A 22,594-nucleotide genomic window follows, 5' to 3' on the forward strand; every position below is an offset into this window, starting at 1 on the left:
ACATGCGCTCCTTAATGCCCACACCCAGTTACACCATCCCCCCACCCGCCTCCCCTCCAGCAACCCTCAGTTTGTTTCCTAGTTAAAAGTCACTTATGGTTTGTCTCCCTCTCTGATTTCATGTTATTTTATTTTTCTCTCCATTCCCCATGATCCTCTTTTGTTTCTTAAATTCCACATATGAGTGAAACCATATGATAATTGTCTTTCTCTGATTGACTTATTTCGCTTAGCATAATATCCTCTAGTTCCATCCATGTCCATGTAAATGGTACTATTTCATCCTTTTGATGGCTGAGTAATATTCCATTGTGTATATATACCACATCTTCTTTATCCATTCACCCATCGATGGACATTTGGGCTCTTTCCATTGTTCGGCTATTGTGGACATTGCTGCTATAAACATTGGGGTGCAGGTGCCCCTTTGATTTATTACATTTGTATCTTTGGGGTAAATACCTACTAGTGCAATTGTTGGATCATAAGGTAGCTCTATTTTTAACTTCTTGAGGAACATCCATACTGTTTTCCAGAGTGGCTACACCAGCTTGCATTCCCACCAACAGTGTAAGAGGGTTCCCCTTGAGAGAGAGAGTATCTTAAACAGGCTCTATGCCCAGCACAGAGCCCTTGCAGATCTCTGTCTCATGACAGTGAGATCATGATGTGGAGATCATGACCTGAGCTGAAATCAAGAGTCAGACACTTAACTAAACTGAGCCACTTGAGTGCCGCTAGCATGTCACTGTCTTAAAAATAAGTTTCAGGGCGCCTGGGTGGCTCAGTTGGTTAGGCATCTGCCTTCAGCTCAGGTTACGATCCCAGGGTCCTGGGATCAAGCCCTGCATTGGGCTCCCTGCTTAGTAGGGGGTATGCTTGTCCCTTTCCCTCTCCCTCTGCCTGCCCCTCCCCTTGCTTGTGCTCTCTCTCTCTGTCAAATTCTTTAAAAAGAAAATAAGTTTCAATGCCGCCCCAACTGCCTAGTGAATTTTTTAGAACTTTTTTTTTTTTTTTAGATTTTATTTATTTATTTGACAGAGAGAGAGACAGCGAGAGAGGGAAAACAAGCAGGGGGAGTGGGAGAGGGAGAAGCAGGCTTCCCGTGGAGCAGGGAGCCCGATGTGGGGCTCGATTCCAGGACTCTGGTATCATGACCTGAGCCGAAGGCAGACGCTTAATGACTGAGCCACCCAGGCGCCCCTGCCTAGTGAATTTCTTGGTTGCTAAATGAAACCCTTCAATATCTGACATCTATCTATTTCTCTAGTTTCAATTCTTCCCACCCCTTGGCTGCAGTTACTAGCACTTACCTATTTTTGTTCACAATGTTCCATTGTCCAGAATATCCTTCCCTTCTCTACTCTTTTGGTTTAATTAACATCTAATTATTTAAGACTCCTACTAAGCACTATCTCTTCCACAAATCTAGCCTGATCCCCTCAAACTAGATCAGGTAATCCTCCTCCAGTCTTCCATGATTTCCTCTGGCTTGACCATATCCCTATTATATTTTATTGTGATTGATTTATAATGGTTATCTCTCTCATACATCAATTCTTTCACTGAATTAATTTATTTGACAAATATCTAGAGTATCTACTATGTGTCAGTTACTTTAAACAATGGTACATGAGCTTATTGCAAGCAGGGACATTATCTTACACATCTTTGTATTTTTTGGTGCTTATACAAAGTCTGGTACATAGTAGATAATTCAAAAAATGTTTAGTGAATAATTGAAGAGATGGATGCATGAATATTTGATATCAGGAGCATTTTAAAACAGCACTCATGAGGTGCCTGGGTGGCTCAGTCAGTTACGCATCTGGTCATGATCAGGTCTTGATCCCAGGTTTCTGGGATCAAGCAACATGTGGGGCTCCCTGCTCAGTGGGGAGTCTGCTTCTCCCTCTGCCCCTCTACCCACGTGTTCTCTCTCTCAAATAAGTAAATAAAATCCTTAAAAAATAATAAAAAATAAGAAAACAACACTCATGAATTTAAGTAATAAATTCAAGTATAGGGAAAAGAGCGTACAACATAAAACAGAAAGACAATTTAAAAATTCAAGGGACACCTGGGTGGCTTAGTCAGTTAAGCATCTGCCTTCAGCTCAGGTCATGATCCTGGGGTCCTGGGATTGAGCCCTGCATCGGGCTCCTTGCTTGGCAGGGAGCCTGCTTCTCCCTCTCCCCCTGCTTGTGCTCTCTCTCTCTCTGACAAATAAATAAAATCTTTAAAAAAATTCAATTAATTGTATAATGATATAATCTGACAGTTTTACTCAACAAGGGATAAACTTCAAGAAGAGACAAAATAGTTAAGCTATTTGGGGGAAAATACTATGAAATCATTTTTCATTTTCCAAATGCTTGCAGCACATAGCACTGTGCGAGCACTTATATTCATTATCTCTCTTTAAAGCATGTTGTTGAACAGAAATAAATATTAAATGCCTACAACTCCTCCACTTCCCTCAAAAGCCAAAAGTAATGAGAAATTGAATGTAAAAAGCTAATGTAGTAATGGCAGCCAAATGAAGTTTAGTAAGATATGATTGAATTAATCCAAAAAGATTCCAGATGCTAAGTTCAGAATACTTACTTAGTATTGCTGTTTAACTGCATCCAACAGACAGGATCCATGTGGCAATATACCTGTTGTCATATACTTTGTGTTCAAAGAAGGGAATGAGAGAAAATCCGTTAGCTGAGAAGTTCCAAGTAAGTCAGGCAAGAAAATTTATGTCCTACTCTATAAATTATTTTCTAAAAGTTAGTAATGCCTCAGAAAATTTTTTTAAGGAAAAAAATATTAACCCACTTTTCTAGTTGGCCAAGTTAATTAACTTCTCTCTAAAGCTTCAGTTACCTTACCTATAAAATGGGATAATAATAATGCCTACAGAAAATATTGTGTAGAAGAAATAATTTTATAAGTCCATGTTAGTGCTCAGCACAGTATCTGACACGTAGTAGGGCTCAATATTAGTATCAAGTAATAGTAAATGTTAATAGTATTTAATATTTAAATAATAATACAATTTAAATTTTTGTAGTATTTTAAATTTACAATATTAATATTGAGTATAAATATTAAATATTTAATAATTACCCAGTGGGGTAGATGCTATTATTATTCCCATTTTGTCAACGAGGAAGCTGAAGCACAAAGAGGTTAAGTGACTTCCCTGGGCAATTTGGCCCCAGCACCCACAGTTAGATCTATTATGTTATTTTGTCTCTCACATGACAATCTTAGGAAATTTATACTGAAAATATTTGATAGTTTAAAGAAAATCTAAACTAAGGAATTAGATCAATTGCCACAAGACATCAAGTGAAACAATTCATGGCATCTATTCAACTGGGAAGGTCAGGTCCCTCTATAAAACTAGGTCATTTCCTAGAAAAGAGAAGGGAAGGGGAGAGAGAGAATGACACAGAAGAGAAAAAATCTGAGAGAGTCAGAAAAAGAGACGAGAAAGAGCCCAGGAGCAAGGAAGCAGGCAGGTAGGTAATAGGCAGAAAGGGAGGTGAGACTTGGAAGCAGCATTGAGAGAGAAAATTTTCACCTTTTTAGATGAAAGGTAATCAGACAAAGGGCTTTCAAAAAGAACTACAGAAGAACTTGCTCTGGAGATCAAAAAAATAACCTTCATGTAACTACTTTTTATAACATTATATATTTATTACATACTCACCCTTGGCTCCTTTCCAACTTACTTGGCTATAATAGTCTCCTAATGATAAAGAAGGAAAAAATCTGAATCAATACCTGATATGGCATCTGGATCTTCTCCATGTAGAAGCTTCTTAAGTTTCTTACAACCAGATCCAATAAAGTAACTGGATTCTACACAAAAACAGGTATTTTCAAATATTTAATATGAATTTTTTTCTAGCCAGGAATCCAACATAAAAAAACTCTCAATATTTTTGACCAATGAGTAGGGGAAGAGGATTGCAGATGGGGAGAGGGGGCGGGTAGCAGAAGGCCTCTGAATTATAAAGGGTATAAATACTTGAAACTTTTTTAGAATTCTTCAAATTCTATTTTCTACTTTCATGTATGTACTTTAACTGAAACTAGGTTAACCAATCCTTAGTGTAATGCTCTCCTATAATAGTGAAAATTATTTGTACTTCCATAATAACAGTGGTCTAAATAATCTTACATTGTAATTACATGGTCCATATATAAATGGTTGCTTTAAAATACATTAAAACTTTATTATCTTAAAAAGATAAATATCCTTTTCCAGTTTGGGTACACAAAAGTAATCCTAGATTATGTATCTGGGGTAAATAATCCATCAGCTAATATTGTTATACAGGGCACTCTCTAGACATACTAATGCTGAACCTCCATGTCCACACAGCTCTTTTATCCTGGACCCTGGAATACCTACCCATTAGCTTCAAGTGTACTGCCAATTTCCAGTCATGGAGCTGTCCCCATTAATTCGTTCTGTCATTCAGTGAAAATTCCAGGCACTGTCCTAGGTGATGAATAAACAGACCAAGTTTCTGAAGTAAAAAAAAAAAAAGGAAGAAGAAAAAAGAAGAGCTTCTGAATTCATGAAACTTACATTCTCTTGGGAGAGAAAGACAATTTAAAAAAATCAGCAAATACATAATATAATTTCAGGCAGGGTTAAGTGCCATTAAGAAAGCATAAAGCAGGGTAAAAAGCTAGAGCGAAGAAGATGGGTAGTTTTAGGGAAGGCTTCTGTGTTTCTGAGAGGGTAGCATTTTAAGCAGAGGCCTTAACAGGTGTGAAGGAATAAGCCATAAGAAGGTTCGGGAGAAAAATGTTCCAGACAGAGTAGACAGCATAGGTAAACCATGTAACAGGGAAAAGCTTGGCATGTTTGAGAGCCCCTATCATAAATAGCCCTATCATCTTCCCTGAAATACCCCATCCCCGGTCTCCAGAAGCCCTTCCCCCTGCTTCCTGAATCCCACCCCCACTTCCTCCAGCCCGTGTCAAGTTCTTTTGTGGCTTGTTACAAAATTTGAACCAGTGAGTTTCTCTATGACACTGCTAGTTCTGACAAGACGGGGAAGTAAAAAATGAAAAACTTCTTCTGTACTTCTCGGCCATAGGTAGGAAAGATAATTTATTTGCCCAGAGGAGGAGGCAGGGTGAGAAAGAAGAATGTGCAGAAGTTAAGTGATAAGGAAGAGGAAGGCAGAGGAAAATTTAATTCTAAATTCCTAGTTGGAATCTGGGGGCTATTTTACAAGTAAATCATACACACGAATTTTGGTTTAGTGACAGTAGAATTAAAGATTTATGTAACCTGGGCCCTAACCTCCCTTTGTTATTATTTTGATGAAAAACTAGGTACAGAATAACAACTGACTTAAAAATGAGTTTTTAGAATATATTTCATTCAAAATTCATAAATGGGGTGGGGCACCCGACTGGCTCAGTCAGCAGAGCATGCGATTTTTGATCTCAGGGTTGTGAGTTTGAGCCCCACACTGGGCATAGCATTTACTTAAAACAAAACAACAAAATTCATAAATGGGGGACAGCTTCCATTATATATACTTAAAACCATATTTTTCTCTGAAATAATGGGAAAGAAGCTTCAGTTAAGGTTGACAGAACTGCTACAAAATTTGAGCGAATGTGTTTCTTGTGACAACAGAATTTGTTTAAACAAAGAAATTGAAGAAGGAACAATTCTTGTAGAGGCTTTAGAGACATAACACCACTAAAAGTGTCACTGCCTGGTACTAAAATACAGAGCGAGGCTAAAAGACAATCTTTTTCTGAGATATTTCAAAAGACATCAAGGATCTGACCCTATCTTACTAACTCTATTGCTACTCTTCTGCTTCAAGTCACCGTATCTCTTGCCCAGATTATTACAACAGCCTCCGAAAAGGTGTTCCCACTTCTACCCTTGCTGCTGTACAACACATTCTCAACATAAAAGACAGGATTATTTTTATAAATGTCAGTCAAATCAGGCTGCTGTTCTGCTCAAACCCTCCAGTGATTCCCCATTTTATTCCAAGCAGAAACATCTCTCCAGTGACTTATAACGGCCCCCACCTCTCTGACCTCATCTCCTACTACTCTCCCCTCTGCTCACTGCTTCTTGCTGTTCCTCAGCACCCAGGCATGCATCACCCCTAGGTCCTCTGCACTAAGAACCATTCTCTCTGCCCAAGGACACTATCCTACCCTCCCAGCCATTTGGTTGATTCTCTCTCCCCCTTCCAGTCTTTGCTCAACTCTTACTTTCTTAGTGAGGTCAATCTTTGCCACCCTAATACTGTAAGTTCGTGCTCACCCTCACCCTAGCACCCTAAATCCCCTTAACCAGCTCTTTCCCCCTTTTTGTTGCAAGTATTGCCTTCTATAAACTATGACTTGATTTATTGTGTGTATTTTTTTATTGTCTTGTCCCTCACTTGGATATAAGCTCCTCAAGGGTCTGCATCATTGTGTTTTGTATGCTTATGTATTCTAACCACCTATAACAGCATCTGGCACATAGTAATGCACCAGAAATGGGTTGAAGAAATGAATGAATATGCTTGCAAATATTGATAGTGTTTTAAGTCTGTTTCCTTCTTTTTAGTGGGTATGGGAAAACAGCATTCCTTCAAACTTTGCACATTACAGGCACTCAGTAAATTATTTATTTAAGTGAATGATTTGCCTTTTTGCTGTACGAAAATAGCTTAGTAATAAATGTGCTCAGGCAAAATGCCAGAGATACCTTGAATATCTCAGAGTGATACTTCAGTAAAAACCAGACTAGTTGTTCTGCCCATACTTTTAATAATGATCTCGTTTGCAAAACTGCTTTGACAAGAGTTTTCAGGACCACTGTTTTGTTATCATACTGTAAACAGAAAGATTAACCTTAACTTGAATGATTTTTTTAAAAAGACCAGAAAATTGTAAAACTGTTATTGTAATTTTTTTCACCTGTTTCTGTAACTTGAGGGTATTAGGTTCTGATACAATAGGCATAAAGGTAAGTAGCCCTCATAATTCTCTAATGTTCTCTAATGTAACAATCTTAGATACAGTATGTTGCTTCAAGTGTTTTAAGTTGCTTCATTGGATACAAAAAAATGGAGATTGTAATACTTGGTAGTCAATTATAACACTATGATGCTATATTTGGTTTGTGGATTCTTTTTTACACTAAGAAGTTTTTACGGTAAAATATTTCAAACACACAGGAAATTATTTTTATAATTCTATAGGCCAGGGGTGCCTGGGTGGCTCAGTCGGTTGAGTGACTGACTTTTGGTTTTGGCTCAGGTCATTGATCTCATGGGTCATTAGATCGAGCCCCCTGCCCGGCTCAAGCTAGGCAAGAAGTCTGCTTGGGATTCTTTCCCTCTTCCTGTCTGCACCCCCAGCCCCCACCCCGCACTCTCACACGTGCCCACACACTCTCTCTCCTCTCTCTTTCAAATAATAAATGAATAAATCTTTATAATTCTATATACCAAACACCTGCATAATTACATCCAGCATTATCAAATAGTATTTTGTTTTTAACATGAAATTACATGACTACCTACATAGCTAAAAAAGTGACATGATTTATGTCACTCAATTTTTATTTTGGTAAAAGATCGCCAAATTAATACTTCAGAAATTAATATTTCCAAATACCTCAGCTCTCTAATCCTATGCTATATTAAAATATGTTTCTTACAATGCCCCTGTGATATAGTTACCTTAGATCTAATGTCCTATACTATATTAGTTACATTTGATAGTGCAATTTACATGGCAGATAACATTAGTGAAGTGAAAAAAGACTTCATGAAGCACTTGGACACCACTGAAGAAAAATATTAAAATGTAGTACTCAGTTTCTTAAATGTTCCGCTATTTGTTTTTGTTGTTGTTGTTTGTTTGTTTTTTTAAGTAAGCTATACGCCCAATGTGGGGCTTGAACTCATGACCCTGAGATCAAGATTCATATGCACCACAGACTGAGCCAGCCGGGTGCCCCATGAAACTTGTATCTTTAAAAATATTTTAGGCACACCTGCGTGGCACAGTTAAGGGTCTAACTCTTGGTTTCAGCTCAGGTCATGATCTCAGGGTCATGAGATTGAGCCCCACGTCGGGCTCTACGCTCAGCTCAGAGTCTGCTTGTCCCTCTCCCTCTGCTCCTTTCCCCACCTCTGCTCTCTCTATCTCTAAAATAAATAAATAAAATCTTTAAAAAATATTTTATTGTACAAAAAACTAAAGTTTAAATATCTTCTTTTACCTAAAAGTTCAATAAGTCCTAACTGAATATCGGAATACTCATCAGTTAATAGGCAATCTCTCTCTTGATTATAGTATTTTACTACAACATCAAAGAGTATCTTCTGTATACTCAATCCTGTCTTTTCCATTTTGTACTAACTGCTGAATAACTGTTAACTATAACTGGTCAGGGAAATAGCCAAACATTTAATTGCTGCATTAATAAACCAGTTGTCAACTCCAGAGGTAAAAACAAAACAAAACAAATCAATAGTTAACATTTCCATTTAACTACCTAAAAACTGTTTGATAAAATATAAAGTGTAGTTTATATTTAACCAAATCTAAAGAGACTACTTTTGAGAGTATAATTTTAATAATTTTTGCTGGATGATTACAGGAGTAAATTAGAGGGAATAGCTTTTTTTCTTCACCAAATACCACCACAGCTTTGTGTACCTTTATTTTCAAGGAATTAAAATATTTTTTGCCCCCTTTTCATTATTTCTAGTTTTCTTTTTTTTAAAGATTTTATTTATTTCTTTGACAGAGAGAGAGAGAGACAGCGAGAGAGGGAACACAAGCAGGGGGAGTGTGAGAGGGAGAAGCAGGCTTCCCGTTGAGCAGGGAGTCCAATGCGGCGCTTGATCCCAGGACTCTGGGATCATGACCTGAGCCGAAGGCAGACGCCCAACGACTGAGCCACTCAGGCACCCCTCTAGTTTTCTTAGATTTTGTTCAGAGGAGTTCATCTGCACTGTTCAATTCCATGAGTGATTCCCTTGCTTTTCCCACTCCAATAATTAGGTGCATGTGGTTCTATTATTATTTGAAATAAAGATACCAAATATTTCCCCAATCAAGATGCACTTCTATTCCACCACATACTGTTTTCTTTTTTTTATCTCCCCACATGAGTAAAATAAGAAATTCAGAATCCTTTCACTCCTCCCTCTCTTCAGTGATGCCTTTAATTCCTCCTTTTTCTCATGGGCCACTATCTGAACACCCAGGTTTTATACAGATAGGTTGGTATTTATTCTAATTTCCTTTAATACCAGGTCCCTTTTGTTTTGGCTTCTTATTTAGCACTTGTATTTTATACATCCTTCCACAGTCTTACCATGTCAACTTGGAATTAATGTGTGTGTGTGTGTGTGTGTGTGTGTGTACACATACCACATGTGGGTACACAGAGAAGAGAAAATAGTAGGAGGTCACAGATTAAAGTTCATTGCCCACGCTGTTTTCTTCCTTCTCCATCTGTCTCCATTTGCCTATTCTTTGCAGTCTGATTGAAATCTTTCCTCAAATATTTTCTTAGGTGTGACTAATTATCTTCTAGATCCTCATGTTGCAGATGAAAAGATTAACGGCAGTTGAATTACCTTTCTCTTGCAGATAGCCTACCCTTTCTGCCTGGAGTGCCAACTGATATGAGGCCAACTGACTGTTCTTCCCTGCGGAGGTGTCTAAAGAAATCCTGTTTCTCTGATGGTGTCCCTATACTCTCCCTGTCTCAAGGGCTAGGGAAGACTCAGTCATTTGTGTGGGTCTTTGTTGCCCTATTGTGAATTAGGGAAACCAACCATGTGCAAATAGGACCACAGCTGACTTTATAAGTGGGTCCACAGGTCCTTGATCACCAAACTCCTCCCAGGATCTGAAACTTTCTGGTTCTCAGCCTTGGAGTCTAATGTTCTTTTCTTGTTTGGCCCATGTGGGAGAAGGCATCAGATATCAGGGTCTCCCTGAACAGTACCCAAGGTTTTAGACTTAGAATTCCTAGAAGCTGGTTTGTTCAGGAGCGACAAATACTTTGGAGATAGGAAGGAAGGAGAAGGGAGCCTCATTCAGGTTATATGGTTCCCTGAACATCTCTACAAATGAGGCTGATTTTATGATAGGGCTTATCTTATTGGACTGTAATGTTTTGTTCCATGAATATCGCTCCTACTAGATGATAGATTCTTTTAGGGCAGGGATAAACAAACTGATAGAAACTGATGGTTATATTATTTTAGGGTCATAAAACAAATGAAACTTTGGAAAACACTCAGGGTGGCGCAGGGAATGGATGATTGACAAGTCATTACTGAATTCATATGAATTAAACCACTCTGATTTCCAATGATCTTCTCACAGGTCATAACCAGTGATTTTCTATGTTAGATCAAATGAGAATTCACAGTGATTAATTTATAAAAGAGAGATGTCAGCTTATATGTATGGATATGTTCTTACAACTTAACATATGAAGGGCAAAATATGTGAAAGGATTTCTTAGTTATAAATTATTTAACAATAAAAATGATCACTTACAGGGGCACCTGGGTGGCTCAGTCGGTTAAGTGTCTGCCTTCGGCTCAGGTCATGATCCCAGGGTCCTAGGACTGATCCCCACATCGGGCTCCCTGCTCAGCAGAGAGCCTGTTTCTCCCTCTGCCTGATCCCCCTGCTTGTGCTCTCTCTCTCTCTCAAATAAATGAATAAAATCTTTTAAAAAAATGATCACTTACCAGGTAAACATAAGCTTAGAATAACCTCTTTGTCTAGACAAGTGTTTGAGAGAATAAGATCCTCCTCTTCACTTAATTGAAGATTTTGTGTTTTAACAGGAGGCTTCAAAATATTTTCCAAGAATGGAAGGTGAATAGGTCAAAAAATATATAGAAATGTCTGTTGTTTCCAAACATCTTCCACAGCTTAGAAACAAAAGTAAGTAACCATCAGATTGATAACATACACAAGTTCAACCAATATTATAAAATTCTTCCATATCTAAATAATATAAAAGAAAAGTTACCTTAATATGATACAATGGATGAATTTAATGCTAGGATAATTTAAATTTACTAAATTACAATTTTTCTTTTCAAAATTAACCTTTAAATAGACATCAAAGTCATGATGCCACACTGTTAGGGGTATTGATTTTATTATCTTTATTATAAAATAATATGATCTAGTTTTTATTTATTTATTTATTCATTTATATTTTTCTTAAGTAGGCAGCATGCCCAGCATGGAGCCAAACATGGGGCTTGAACTCACAACCCTCAGATCAGGAGTTGGCTGCTTAACTGACTGAGCCACCCAGATGTCCCTGATCTAGCTTCTATTTTTTATTTATTTTTTATTTTTATTTTTTATTTTTATTTTTTATTTGACAGAGATAGAGACAGCAAGAGAGGGAACACAAGCAGGGGAAGTGAGAGAGGGAGAAGCAGGCCTCCCGCCAAGCAGGGAGCCTGATGCGGGGCTCGATCCCAGGACCCTGAGATCATGACCTGAGCCAAAGGCAGTCGCTTAACCAACTGAGCCATCCAGGTGCCCCCTGATCTAGCTTTTAAGGCCAACAGTAGGTTAATTCCAAATACAAAAAACTGCTTGTCAAGCTTATGAATTATTGTACCTGACAGAACATGAGATTACTAATTACAATTTTATTCAAGCAGCACAGATAACTGTATTTCTTATTTTTAAATTAAAATGTAGTAGTAGGTTAATCTTAACTTGGGTTTTTGGTCATTCCTTTTAAGAGTTAATGAAATTTTTCATTATCCTAATCATGAGATCATAATTGATGTTTTGTTTTTCCTATAAATCAAACAAAATTATAGAAGTAGTAGCTATAGTAAATCTCTTGCAGAGCTCCCAAGCTGGTAGCCTATGCATTAAATTTGGACCACAGCTATGGTTTGTTTAGTTATAAAGTATTTTGAATAAAATTAACTTGTATAAAAATGACAGATTTCATGTAAAATGTTGAGTTTCAAGCTTCCCTATAAAAAAATCACAAGATCTCATAAAACATTGGGCTTGAATTCAAATGCCTGACCACAGAGAGCTGATACGAATTAGTGGATACCCCTTTTGGATTGGCATGTCATTTCCAGTTCACCACAAACCCTACCACTCCACTGTACCCCTAATAGTGTGGCAGGGTCTCAGTTACCATTTTCTTGATACTTTCCTGTTGGTTTTACTATAGTAAAAATCAATTTCCCTATACATATTTATATCTCTGTGTTAAGTGGGAAAAGGAAAAATAGCCTGAGAAGGCCATACATTTCAAGCAAAACAATGGTACATATATATTTACATGTTTGATAATTAAGTACCCCCTGGATCTCTGATCTGTCTGGCTCCTAAAGGCATCTCAGTTTGCTACCTTTGAGTTAATGACCAAAAATAAATCAAATTAACAACCTTTTAGTAAAAACTTGAGATCATAAATAGCCTCTAATCAATCAGTCCACGTCTGTTAGTACCAAACTTTCGGCATGGCACTGAACAAGTGTTAGAAAAAAATACATAAAAACTAGTGGACCTTCAGCAGCCATACCATAAGTAAGGAGGCTAGGATAGCCACTTATGAAATGGGCAAAGGCAAATTTTATGAAGTCACCGAGAAATACAAGTAGATATATTATAAATAAATCCAAATCTGGAAAAAAGAGTATTCAGCAAGAGCATCAAGGCAGAACATTAATTTATTCAACAAATATTTATTGAGACCTATTTTGTGCTTGGCACTGTTCTAGGTACCAAGGATATAATGGTAACCCAAACAGGCAAAAATCCTTGCCTTAATGGAGCTTATATTCTATGGCGGGGAGGGGGGCAATAAACAAACAAACAAACAAACAAACAAAAAGTGAAATATGTACTGTGTTTGTTAGTGGTAAGTTCTATGGAGAGAAATTGATCAGAAAAGAAGAGAAGCAGTGCAAGATGGGGTAGTATTGTAATTTTAAATAAGATGTGCAGGAACTATCATTGGGAAGATTATATTTAAACAAGGATCTGAAGGAGACAGAGCAGAGAAATGTGCATGTCTAGAACATACTAGCCCAATGCAGTGATGATAAACAGAATAGCTAGTTCTGTGTAGAGAAATCAAACTCAAGATGGGTATATTTTTTAAAAGATTTATTTATTTATTTGAGAGAGAGAGCAGGGAGGTTTGGGGGGAGGGGCAGATGGAGAGGGAGAAGGACAAGCTGACTCCCCACTGAGGACAGAACCCAACACGGGGCTAGATCCCAGGACCCTGAGATCATGACCTGAGCCAAAATCAAGAGTCGGCCGCATAACCGATTGTACTACCCCGGCACCCCCCAAGCTCAAGAAGGATATTGTGGCAACACATACCATCACCATGGTTATCTTTATGAAGCACGTCATCCTCAGTGATCATTGTGCTGAGTGGAGGATACAAGGGGGGTAGACTCTGCATTTGATGAATGTACAATCTATCCAGTGTTTAGGATAGCCTATATACATACATATACATGTGCATATAGGTATGTATATATAGAATGTATATATAAAAAGAAAATATTTATTCAATGAGGAGACTGTACTTGCACCATTCATCCATTAAACATTTACACACCTTCCGACAGCTAGGCCCTGTGCCATTCAATGGGGATACAATGGTGAACAAGAAAAGGACTGTCCCTAAGTACCTCACACTCTAGTGGGAATAAAGACAAGTAAGTAAACAGGCAATTTCATTAAGTGTGCAAATGTTTTGGTAGGAGGAGTACAGTGTGTTCAGTAGGATGCAAACTTTGTTTCCACTGAGGAAACCTTTGTCCAAACATATTCTGGAAGTCAAGTAAAACATATTAACAGTGGAGTTGCTCTAGCTGATACAGGCATTCCTGAGACCTACCCCACAGAGATGAGGGAGAGGTTCTATTCTGCACCCTAACATTTCTAAAACAACACATGAAATATTAGTCATGATATTATTAGTAAAAAACCAAATAACTGTAAAAAGCAAACAAATGTCAGCAAAGGTGGTTCACCTTAACTGTTCATGCCAAACAGATGCAAATTTGCAGTGAAACCTGCAGGGATCACACTGCTTTACCCCTGCTGGCAGTCCTCAACTCAAGTGAAGTAGTTTCTACAGTTATTTGGAAATTAAGAAATGGCTTTTCTCAAAAATAGAGGAACTAATACTTCTGTTTCTTGGATGAAATTTATATAGGTGCGTTGCCAATTGTATACCTTTAACCAGCCTTTCTTTTTTTTTAAATAAGTTCTACACCCAACATGGGGCTTGAACTTACAACCCTGAGATCAAGAGTCACATGCTTTATTTATTTATTTATATTATTTATTTATTTACTTATTTGAAAGAGCGAGCGCGAATGAGAGCACGAGTAGGAGGGGAAGGTCAGAGGGAGAGAGAGAAGCAGACTCCCCACTGAGCAGGGTGCCCAATGGGGGGGGGCGCTCTATCCCAAGACCCCAGGATCATGACCTGAGCCAAATGCAGATGCTTAACCAACTGAGCCACCCAGGCGCCCTAAGAGTCACATGCTCTTATCAACAATAGCCAAATTATGGAAAGAGCCCAAATGTCCATTGACCAATGAATGGGTAAAGAAGAGGTGGTATACAGATGCAATGGAATATTACTCAGCCATCAAAAAGAATGAAATCTTGGGGTGCCTGGGTGGCTCAGTCATTAAGCGTCTGCCTTCAGCTCAGGTCATGATCCCAGGGTCCTGGGATCGAGCCCCGCATCGGGCTCCCTGCTCCGCGGGAAGCCTGCTTCTCCCTCTCCCATTCCCCCTGCTTGTGTTCCCTCTCTGGCTGTGTCTCTCTCTGTCAAATAAATAAATAAAATCTTTAAAAAAAAAAAAAAGAATGAAATCTTGCCATTTGCAACAGTGTGGGTGGAGCTAGAGAGTATTATGCTAAGTGAAATGAGTCGGAGAAAGACAAATACCATATGATTTCACTCATATGTGTAATTTGAGAAACAAAACAGATGAATGTGGGGGAAAGAGAAAAAAGAGAGGTAAACCATAAGAGAGACTCTTAACTATAGAGAACAAACTGAGGGTTGCTGGAGGGGAGGTGGGTGGGGGGGATGGGCTAAATATGTGATGGATATTAAGGAAGGCACTTACTGTGATGAGCACTGGGTGTTATATGCAAGTGTTAAAACACTAAATTCTTCTCTAAAACTAATATACTATATGTTAACTAACTAGAATTTAAATAAAAACTTGAAACATAAAAAAAAGTCACGTGCTCTGCCAACTGAGCCAGCCTGGACCTCTAACCAGTCATGTTTTGCCAAATAGAAAGTGGCTTAAATGTTCTTGTTGGCCAGCTAATTATTTAATTTTATTAAGCCAGATAGTGTCTATATTGTTTTATTCCTAATTTTATGTCTGTTAATATGTCTGATGGGGTTGTTTTGTGCTTGAGGATCACAGAAAAATCAGATTTCAGTGGATAACAACAACAGCGAAAACTCCATTCATGCCTGATTTGTTAGAAATTGGAGAAACTTCCGAATGCACTTTCTCCAAAAAATTTTGGTTTGAAAATTTATCTTCTAAGCAAGTGAATTTTTTTTTGCATTAAATACAAGAGCAGTCAGTCAATTTTAAAGTTAGTTCTCTTTTGCAAGCCTTTTTACAAACAAAAACGAAGAACAACAACAACAAAAAACCCCCAAACTACTAGATTTAAAAGGCTTTTGAAGATAAAGAGATTTCTTATTAGTAACATATTAAAAACTCCTCTGAAAACTATGCTTTTGTTAGAAAGAACAACTAAAATAATTTTTGTTTTTCTGTTCTGAAGGCTGACACATTCAGTTGTGACAAAGAGCAAACATACCAAATACATTTCACTCATTCTCATTTCATGTTAACAATACTTTGCTGCAACAATAATGATAAAACACTGATAAAAATATGGAAATCTAAGTCTGAATCTTGTTGTCATTAGTTAAGTGTGGAAACTTGGCAAATTATCTAATTTCTCTAAGTCTGTTTCCTTATCTATAAAATAATCAGTCTAAACTAAAGCAGTGGTTCCCAGACTTGGCTGATCTTTGTTTTAATACAAAAACTCTCTTCTTAATTTTGATAAATCTTAATAGTTTATTCTTTTGTGACTTAATGCTTAAAATTACTGGCTAAATGCAATAGTATTAAATCTACACATATTCCTCCTGATTTCATCTAACATTTTCTGTTGAATATATCACATATAAAAGAGTATATAAAAACATATGTACCACTTAAAGTATTTTGGGAGGGCCTGGGTGGCTCAGTCGGTTGAGCGTCTGACTCTTGGTTTTGGCTCGGGTAGTGATCTCAGGGTCATGGGATTGAGTGGACTCTGCACTCAATGCCAGGTCAGCTTGAGATTCTCTCCCTTTCCATCTGCCCCTTCCACCACTTGAGCTCTCGCTCTCTTTAAAATAAATAAAATAAAAAAAATAAAGTGAGAGATATATATTAGGGAGGGAAGAGACCTAAAATACCATTCTCCTCTGCAGAAAATTAATAGATGTACCTAAAACTGAAAGATCGTGAGATGGCATTATAAGCATGCTATTTAGAAATATGAGATACAAGTTGTAAATTGTTGTCTCGGGGAGGAGAGGGGAAATGAGTGAGAGGAGAAGGGTAGGGAACTCCTAGTTTTCATTAATAAAACCTGTAGGACTATTCGAATGTTTCACATTCAATAATAATAACATTTCAAAACGTACATCAGAATGCCAGCTTTCTTTTCCTACTGTGTCTTAAGTATTTATTTATCCTTCTGAGTCTCAGTTTCCCTAACTATAAAATGAGAGTTTTAACCCTTACTTTACAGACCTATTGTTAGATTATAAATAATACATACAAAATGCATAATAGATTGCTTAGCAAGGGAAAGGCCCAGTAACTGGAAACTATTTTTATTAACATATTTACTGATAAATTACACCCATCTTTAGTTAAGAATTTCTAGAAGTACCCTTTATCCTCAAGGGTAAATGATGGGACAACTTTTTTTTTTTTTTTTGTAGTAGATAAGAATCACTTTTGCTTGGCTCCTCTTCTTCTGAGTGTCTATTAGTATTCCTCAGAGTTCTCTTTTAGTCCCACTTCTCTTCTTATTGCCCTTTCTTTGGGCACTTTGTCTTTCCCTTATCACACTTCTCCTAATTATTGTTATCTTTTGCTCCTCCAAGGTGCAAATCATTCTTGTCTTGCTTCTGTAATGGTTTGACCAAATACAGTAAAAGATGCAACCATTAATGAATTATGTATGCATCCCTCTTAACTGCCCTGGGTATGGGGCTCTTCTTTCCACCTTTAGTGGCATCATAAGGAGAAAACCACAAGTAGATGAAGTAAATAGTAAAGAGAAGTAGAGCAACAGATTGCTTAGTTTGTCCTGAAAAGTAAAGGGTAGGGAGATGTTTGGGAAGGGTCGTAGAAGATGGTCTTGGATTATAAATAGTAAGGACTGGTAATGAGTCTACATGTCTTTTTTCTGGTAGTATGGATTATAGCACCTCAGTTAATCTGATCATGGTCATTGTAAAAAACAAATGTTATTGGATCTATGTTGCCTCACCTGTCTTGTGTGATATAATGTAGATGTAGAAGGAAACGCTAATAGAGGTGTAGAGAATCAGTACACCAAATACACTACTTTTATCATATTTGAAAAGTCAATTTTTGGAGACAGTAAAGAGATCAGTGGTTACCAGCAGTTAGGGGGAAGGAAAAAAAGATAAGTGAAGCAGAGAGGATTTTTAGGGCAATGAAACTATTCTGTATGATTCTATTGGCGGGTACATGTCATTATACATTTGTCAAAACCCGTATAATATACAACACGAAGAGTGAACACTAGTGTAAACTATAGGCTTTGGGTGATAATGATGTAGCAAAGGAAGTTCACAGATTTTAACAAATATATCACTTTGGTACAGGATGTTGATACCTATGGGGGCAGGGGATACATGGGGACTCTACTTTCTGCTCAATTTTTTTGTGAACCTAAAACTGTTCTAAAAATAATTTAAAAAATCAGTTCTTCCTTACAAAGTTCTGGAAAAAATAATGAAAACTGAAATTACCTTTTTTTGAAAGTGAGAGAACAGGTTTATCAACTATGATATTTGGAGGTAAAGCCATATTCCCACTCATTGTATGAATAGGTTCCTCTATTCTTTCCTCACCAATCTCTTGTGCTAGAGGATTTGAAATCATTTCATCTCCTGGTCTGTTAAGAAATAATATGTGGACTTTCTTATATTATATGTGGGATCAAATTTCAAATATACATTTTAACTTATTAAAACTTATTTAGACATTCCCTATTTCCACAAAGGATTTCAGGGAGCTTACAATAAAAAACACAAGTAATAAATTTATTAGATAATAGAATGTCACCAGAAGAGGACAAATTAGGATTGTAAATAAAAGAATATATACTAATTCTAAAGTTAACATGATTACTATGATGTAATAGAAAATTTTTACTGTGAGTTTCCAGATAACCTTGGCTATTTTTACTTTGGCTAAGTCACTTTCAAAATTATAAAGCATATAATTCATCGAAGAAGATACAAGTTCTTCCTTGTATAAATTCTGAAAAAAATTTATGTGGTAATGTCTTCCATAACGGTTTTAGAGCAAACACAGACATGGATTAATTTTCACATGGCTTTTCTTTTATTGGCTTCTGAATAAAACTGAAAGCATAATATTTAAGTTGAGCTCAATGAAGTCTGTTCTGTCAGAGTCTAAACACAATATATTACAGTATATTGGCTAACACTAACCTTAAAGATTCCTTTGCTTTTATTTCATCAGTTAACCCATTCCCAGAATCCTTTTCTTCTTTTGCAAAAAACATAAGATGATTTATTGTCTAGAAAACTGTAGAGACTACTGTTTGAATCTTCAAATTCTAATTCCTTTTCATTTTTCAATAGTTTCATTCCTACTAGTTCAAATACTTTGATTCATTAAAACATGGCAAAGACAAACTCCTTTGAGAGAGGTGTCATCGCACTACTTAGGCATGTATTTTGCATAAGATGACTTAATACTACATCAACAGCAACAGAACCAGTAAAATAGTCTTTGTATGTTCATAAATGATGTCTCCTTTTTATTTCCACTTGAGTCTGAAGGGAGTGAATAATACCACCCCATAACTGATTGAAAAGGACCAGAGGGCGCCTGGGTGGCTCAGTTGGTTAAGCGACTGCCTTCGGCTCAGGTCATGATCCTGGAGTCCCGGGATCGAGTCCCGCATCGGGCTCCCTGCTCGGCAGGGAGTCTGCTTCTCCCTCTGACTCTCCTCCCTCTCATGCTCTCTTATCTCATTCTCTCTGTCTCAAATAAATAAAAATAAAAAATCTTTAAAAAAAAAAAAAAAAAAAAGAAAAGGACCAGAGCATCCTGAAAAGAAAAAAAATTAAACATGTTTCTTACAAATTTAGATCACACAAAAATATGTAGGTTTCCCAGTTTTGACAACCTTATGCTTTTATATGGCGTATCTGTTGCCAGTGTCTCTCTTAAGTTTCTTCTCCTCCCATCTTATGTAAACCATAATCTATTTACTAAGACTGCATCATGTTTGTCTGCCAATAAAAACAGAGTAAACCCAGGAACTTGCTTCACTGATATGAAATATATTATTGTGTGAATTTATACACCCTTAGTGTTACATGAGTAACTACTAGCTACACTTAATCTTGAAGAATATTATTTTAGGGCATATTTAAAAGGAATGCACGCACACATTGGAGTCTTGATTATTAGAATTGTGGCTTCTTGAGGCTTTTTGCTTTTTCTTTCTTCTTTTTGCCTTTCTTGACCAATGGCAAGCTCTTATGAAAGAGATCTAGGTCAAGGAGCTGAACAAAACTAATCAATTTATCTGCCAGTTGTTCTGTAAGGAAAAGTTTGTGAGGAATAATGAAAACCTGAAAACAATAAAAATATTCATCATCTGGGAACATTTAAATAAATTATGTCATAGCCTTCCTGTGGAATATTAAACAGCCAATTTGGAAGAATGAGATTTATAGCATGGAAGGATTTCATTAAGTAGGAAAAACAAAACAAAAATGAAGAGCAAGTAGAAAATGTATATACTATCATCTTAGTTATATAAAAATGAATTCCTGAATTATACACAAATATATGTAAATAAAAAGAAAGGTCTAGAAGGCTAACTTTCAAACAATTAACCTTTGTGTTCACTTTTTATTATATATATTTGTGAACTTTTTAATATACATACATACATTTTTTCAATTAATTGGAGACAGTAAAATTTTTTCATTGATATATATATAATTCACATACCACAAATTCACCTTTATTTTTTAAATTTATTTTTAAATTATTTTTTTAAAGATTTTTTTTATTTATTTGAGAGAGAGAGAGAGGGAGTGTGAGAAAGAGCATGAGCAATTGGGAGAGGGAGAAGCAGGCTTCCCAATGAGCAGGGAGCCCAAGGTGAGACTGGATCCCAGGACCCTGGGATCATCACCTGAGCCGAAGGCAGCCGCTTAACCAACTGAGCTACTCAGGGGTCCCTATTTTTAAATTATTATTATTTTTTTAGTAGGCTCTATGCCCAAGGTGGGGCATGTGAATTCATGACCCCATGATCAAGAATCACCTGTTCTAACAACCAGGCACCCCGGAATTCACCCTTTTATAATGTAGAATTCAATAGTTTTTTTTTTTAGTACACTCACAAAGTTGTGCAACCATCACTATTATTTAATTTCAGATCATTTCATCATTTCAAAAAGAAACCCATACATTAGCAGCCACTCCTCATTCTTCTCTACCCCAGTGAATTTTTAATTAAACAATTTTAAGAATAAGGGAATCAATTGAAACATCTAGACTGTTGTTTCTAGGTCTTTTGTTATTAGAATCCAAGAATTTAAGCTCTCTCCTCCTTTGACTGGAAAGGGGATGCCCAATTTTACATAATGTTCTGATGTTATGACAAAATGACAGAAATAAAAGCCCCATCACCTTAAAATGTCTTTCGTAACAGAAACTGTCCATCTGTTTATCCTTGAAATATTAGCCGAAGACCCTGTGAATCGTGCGGAGACAGGAGTAAGGGGTAGAGGGTGAGGAGTGAAAAGGGAGGAATTAGAGGAGGAGGCGAGGGAGTGATGGGCGAGTGGGTAAGAGGGTAGGATGGAGTGGGGTGGAAAAGGCTGAGTCTATGATCGGTGCAGACAAGGGTATGACCATCTGTGTCTCTAACCTTCATTGAACAAGTAGGCTGGGTTAAGGATATGATTCTCATGATTGCCACCTCGTCCTTTAACCCTTTGTTGTTCTAAGCGTAGCCTGCCGACCAGCAGCATTGGCATCATCTGGGCACTTATTAGAAAGGCAGAGTATCAGACCCTATTCCTGAATCCAAAGTGCATTTTAACAAAGTCCTCAGATGATTCGTGTGCATATTAATGTTTGTGAAGCACTGCCTTCCTGAACAGCCCAGAGAGAGTAGCTCGGGAAAAAGCGGAGTACGATTCTTCACCCAGGACAAGGAGGGCAGGTAGGCTGGGAAAGGGCCAAGCCCAAACCACCCGCTTCTGAGGGCTGCCCTTCCCTTCAGGACACATTTGGTTAGGATCTATAGGGCTCTCTGTCCTCTTTTTCCGGCAGAAGGCACTGTTACGGCTCACAAAACTCTGCCAGCTCGGTCGGGCCCGGAAAGCCGGCTCTGGCTGCCAAGGTTACCGAACCGCGGGGTCGAAAAAACCGCCACCAACTCGCGCTCCGGCCCCTCCCCTGACTCGTAACCCCGCCCCCGAGTACCAGGTTGGGGCGGGGCCCAAGGAGCATAGGCCCGCCCCTTCCGAACCTGCCGGAAGTGACGTCATGCCCAGGCCGGCCGGTCTTTAGGTCTTTTCCCCCCTCCCGTACTCTTCTTCCCCAGTCCCTCCCCTCCCCTCTCCCTTCCCTCCTCCGCCTCCTGCCTTTGAGGCCGCTCGGATGCAGGAGGCTATGGAGTAAGCCGGCGGCAGCGGCCAGGCTCTGAGGCTGAGCAGGTGCAGCTAGGAAGCGTTTGCGGGGGGGGCGGGGGAAACAAGCCCCAGCACCGCCCCTCCCGGGAAAGAGGGGAAGAGGTGAGTGACCGCCCACGGGCACTGGGCGATCTCCTTCACCTGCTACACTCCCTCCTGGGCTCTTAAGGCTAGCGAGGAGGGAATGGGGAAGGACCCGCACCCGAGGTAGGCCTTCCCAAGGCCCTTAGAGCTGGTGACTGTTGCCTGGTGACGGGCCTGCCGGCTGCGGGCCGGGACGGTGGGCGCCCGCGCGAAGCCGGGCTGGGGGAGCGGCGAGCTCCGGGGAGCAGATCCGAGAGGCCCGAGTCCCCCAAAGAGGCCTTGAGGCGACGGGAGACCAGGGCCGGAGTCATCTGCGGGAGGGAGAGCCCTTCTCTCAGGCCCTGGAGCTCGGGTTTCCGCGGTGGAGTTCTCGGTTCCCTTTTGGGAAATTGGACACTACTCCGCGACTGG

The 22,594-nt window shown here is 38.4% G+C and overlaps 2 protein-coding genes across 4 annotated transcripts in view; one reads left to right on the plus strand and one right to left on the minus strand.

Annotated features, from left to right (window-relative positions):
- DEPDC4 (DEP domain containing 4) overlaps positions 1-22,494 on the minus strand; it is a 25,689-nt gene extending 3,195 nt beyond the window's left edge. Inside the window, 17 exon segments of the mRNA XM_081818988.1 lie at positions 3,781-3,831; positions 3,834-3,858; positions 6,746-6,871; positions 6,958-7,016; positions 8,270-8,397; positions 8,399-8,450; positions 8,453-8,488; positions 9,921-9,923; positions 10,770-10,946; positions 18,155-18,326; positions 18,899-19,043; positions 19,045-19,093; positions 19,096-19,254; positions 19,473-19,490; positions 21,721-21,765; positions 21,768-21,936; positions 22,300-22,494. Coding sequence (XP_081675114.1) covers positions 3,781-3,831; positions 3,834-3,858; positions 6,746-6,871; positions 6,958-7,016; positions 8,270-8,397; positions 8,399-8,450; positions 8,453-8,488; positions 9,921-9,923; positions 10,770-10,946; positions 18,155-18,326; positions 18,899-19,043; positions 19,045-19,093; positions 19,096-19,254; positions 19,473-19,490; positions 21,721-21,765; positions 21,768-21,936; positions 22,300-22,494 — 1,609 coding nt within the window.
- Positions 21,953-22,594, plus strand: part of SCYL2 (SCY1 like pseudokinase 2) — a 57,181-nt gene continuing 56,539 nt past the window's right edge. Inside the window, exon 1 of one of the 3 annotated variants that reach the window (XM_031024624.2) lies at positions 21,953-22,201. The gene's annotated coding sequence lies outside the window, so the exon portion shown is untranslated. The other 2 variants (XM_081822254.1, XM_081822256.1) reach the window with 2 other exon arrangements.

Source organism: Leptonychotes weddellii, chromosome 5 (assembly GCF_054177405.1).
Source record: "Leptonychotes weddellii isolate Sample4059 chromosome 5, ASM5417740v2, whole genome shotgun sequence".
Lineage (NCBI taxonomy): Eukaryota > Metazoa > Chordata > Mammalia > Carnivora > Phocidae > Leptonychotes > Leptonychotes weddellii.